Consider the following 1,948-nt stretch of genomic DNA (forward strand, 5'->3'; position numbering starts at 1 on the left):
GGAAGCCATTGACTGGTAAAGTATGGCCAGGGATTACTACCTTCCCTGACTTCTTTCATCCAAAAGCTAACCAGTATTGGGAAAATAATGTAACGCTTCAAATTTAATCATTTCCTCTTTTCTAATATTATGTATAATCCTCAGATTCAAAGCTTTCGTACCAATTACTTCCCAGTTGATGGTTTGTGGATAGACATGAATGAAATTAGTAACTTTTGCAATGGAGAGTGCTCATCTGACGATGACTCAGCGACAATACAGCAAGCTCCAAAACCCACTATCCCATACAATGGCTTTGATCCTAACTCTCCTCCATATCAGATTGACAATCAAGGGAATAGAGTAGCGCTCAATGTAAAGACCATTTCAACGGATGCAGTTCATTATGGAGGAGTACTGGAATATAATACTCACAATTTGTTTGGTGAGCAATAAGGGCATCAGAATATTTTAATTATTTTTATCAATAATTGTTAGGTTTAACTGAGTCAATAGCTACTAACTTAGCACTGGAAGACATAAGGAAAGCTCGGAGTCTCGTTATCAGCAGGTCCACATTCCCAGGTTCTGGGTCTCATGCTGGACATTGGACAGGTATTATTGCATTCACTCATCATAGGGTTTTCCACAGGATTTTAAAAATTAGCAAATTTGAGGAAAAACCATGGATGGTTTATTCCCAAAAAATGGCTCCAAAATCACCCTTGATTTTTATTACTTCAAATACATGTTGATGTCCTTATGCTGTGTATAAAGTTTGAGCTAATTTTGACTTAAATTTTTCAAGCTACAGCCACTTTAAGAAAATGCAAAAATTCTGAAAAAATCCCTATACTATAGCCCATGGTTTTTTTGAAAAATGGCTTCAAAATCACTCCCAATTTTTATTACATTTTCTGATGCATATTGATGTACCAGGACTCCTGGATGTACTTATGCTGTGTATAAAGTTTGAGGTGATTCCAACTTCAATTTTTCAAGTTACAACCATTTCAAGAAAATGTCAAAATTCTGAAAAAATCCCTGTACTATAGCCCATGGTTTTTTCCAAAAAATGGCTCCAAAATCACCCCAAATTTTTATTACATTTTCTGATGCATATTGATGTACCAGGACTCCTGGATGTACTTATGCTGTGTATAAAGTTTGAGGTGATTCCAACTTCAATTTTTCAAGTTACAACCATTTCAAGAAAATGTCAAAATTCTGAAAAAATCCCTGTACTATAGCCCATGGTTTTTTTCAAAAAATGGCTCCAAAATCACTCCCAATTTTTATTAAATTTTCTAATACATATTGATGTCCTTATGCTATGTAAAAAGTTTGAGCTGATTCCGACTTCAATTTTTCAAGTTACGGCCATTTTAAGAAAACGTCAAAATTCTGAAAAAATCCCTGTACTATAGCCCATGGTTTTTTCAAAAAATGGCTCCAAAATCACCCCCAATTTTTATTACATTTTCTAATGCATATTGATGTCCTTATGCTATGTAAAAAGTATGAGCCAATTCTGACTTAAATTTTTCAAGTTAGGACCATTAATTGTCAACTCATGAAGCATGCTTTATATAGCTCACTCAGTATGCTTTGTGGAAACCACCATTAATAGTGTAATGTTAATATCATATTTAGGTGACAATCATGCTGATTGGGAGAACATCTACACTAGCATCCCTGATGTACTCAACTTCCAGATGTTTGGGATTCCACTTATAGGAGCTGATATCTGTGGATTCGCAGGTCAGTTTATAAATAGCCTTAAGGGTTGGCCTCAATTATCGATTGTATCATAAATTAATTTTAATCAATTTATTCTTGAATTTATAGGCAGCACTAACGAGGAATTGTGCGGTAGGTGGATGCAGTTAGGAGCATTCTATCCTTTCTCTCGTAATCACAATGCAATTGGAGATGATCCACAAGTGAGTCTACAGGGTATAGAATAAAT

General features: G+C 35.0%; 1 protein-coding gene across 1 annotated transcript; it reads left to right on the forward strand.

The window, feature by feature from the left end:
- Nucleotides 1–7: 7 nt before the first annotated feature.
- On the forward strand, nucleotides 8–1,922 carry LOC100636054 (probable alpha-glucosidase Os06g0675700; the record flags this gene model as incomplete). Its single annotated transcript, XM_003391715.2, has 5 exons — nucleotides 8–89; nucleotides 145–424; nucleotides 478–594; nucleotides 1,633–1,740; nucleotides 1,828–1,922. Coding segments are annotated over exons 2-5 (549 nt in total), but the record flags the coding sequence as incomplete, so codon positions are not given.
- Nucleotides 1,923–1,948: the final 26 nt, after the last annotated feature.

The sequence above is a fragment of the Amphimedon queenslandica genome, unplaced genomic scaffold (genome assembly GCF_000090795.2).
Source record: "Amphimedon queenslandica unplaced genomic scaffold, v1.1 AMPQUscaffold_6817_Cont21228, whole genome shotgun sequence".
Lineage (NCBI taxonomy): Eukaryota > Metazoa > Porifera > Demospongiae > Haplosclerida > Niphatidae > Amphimedon > Amphimedon queenslandica.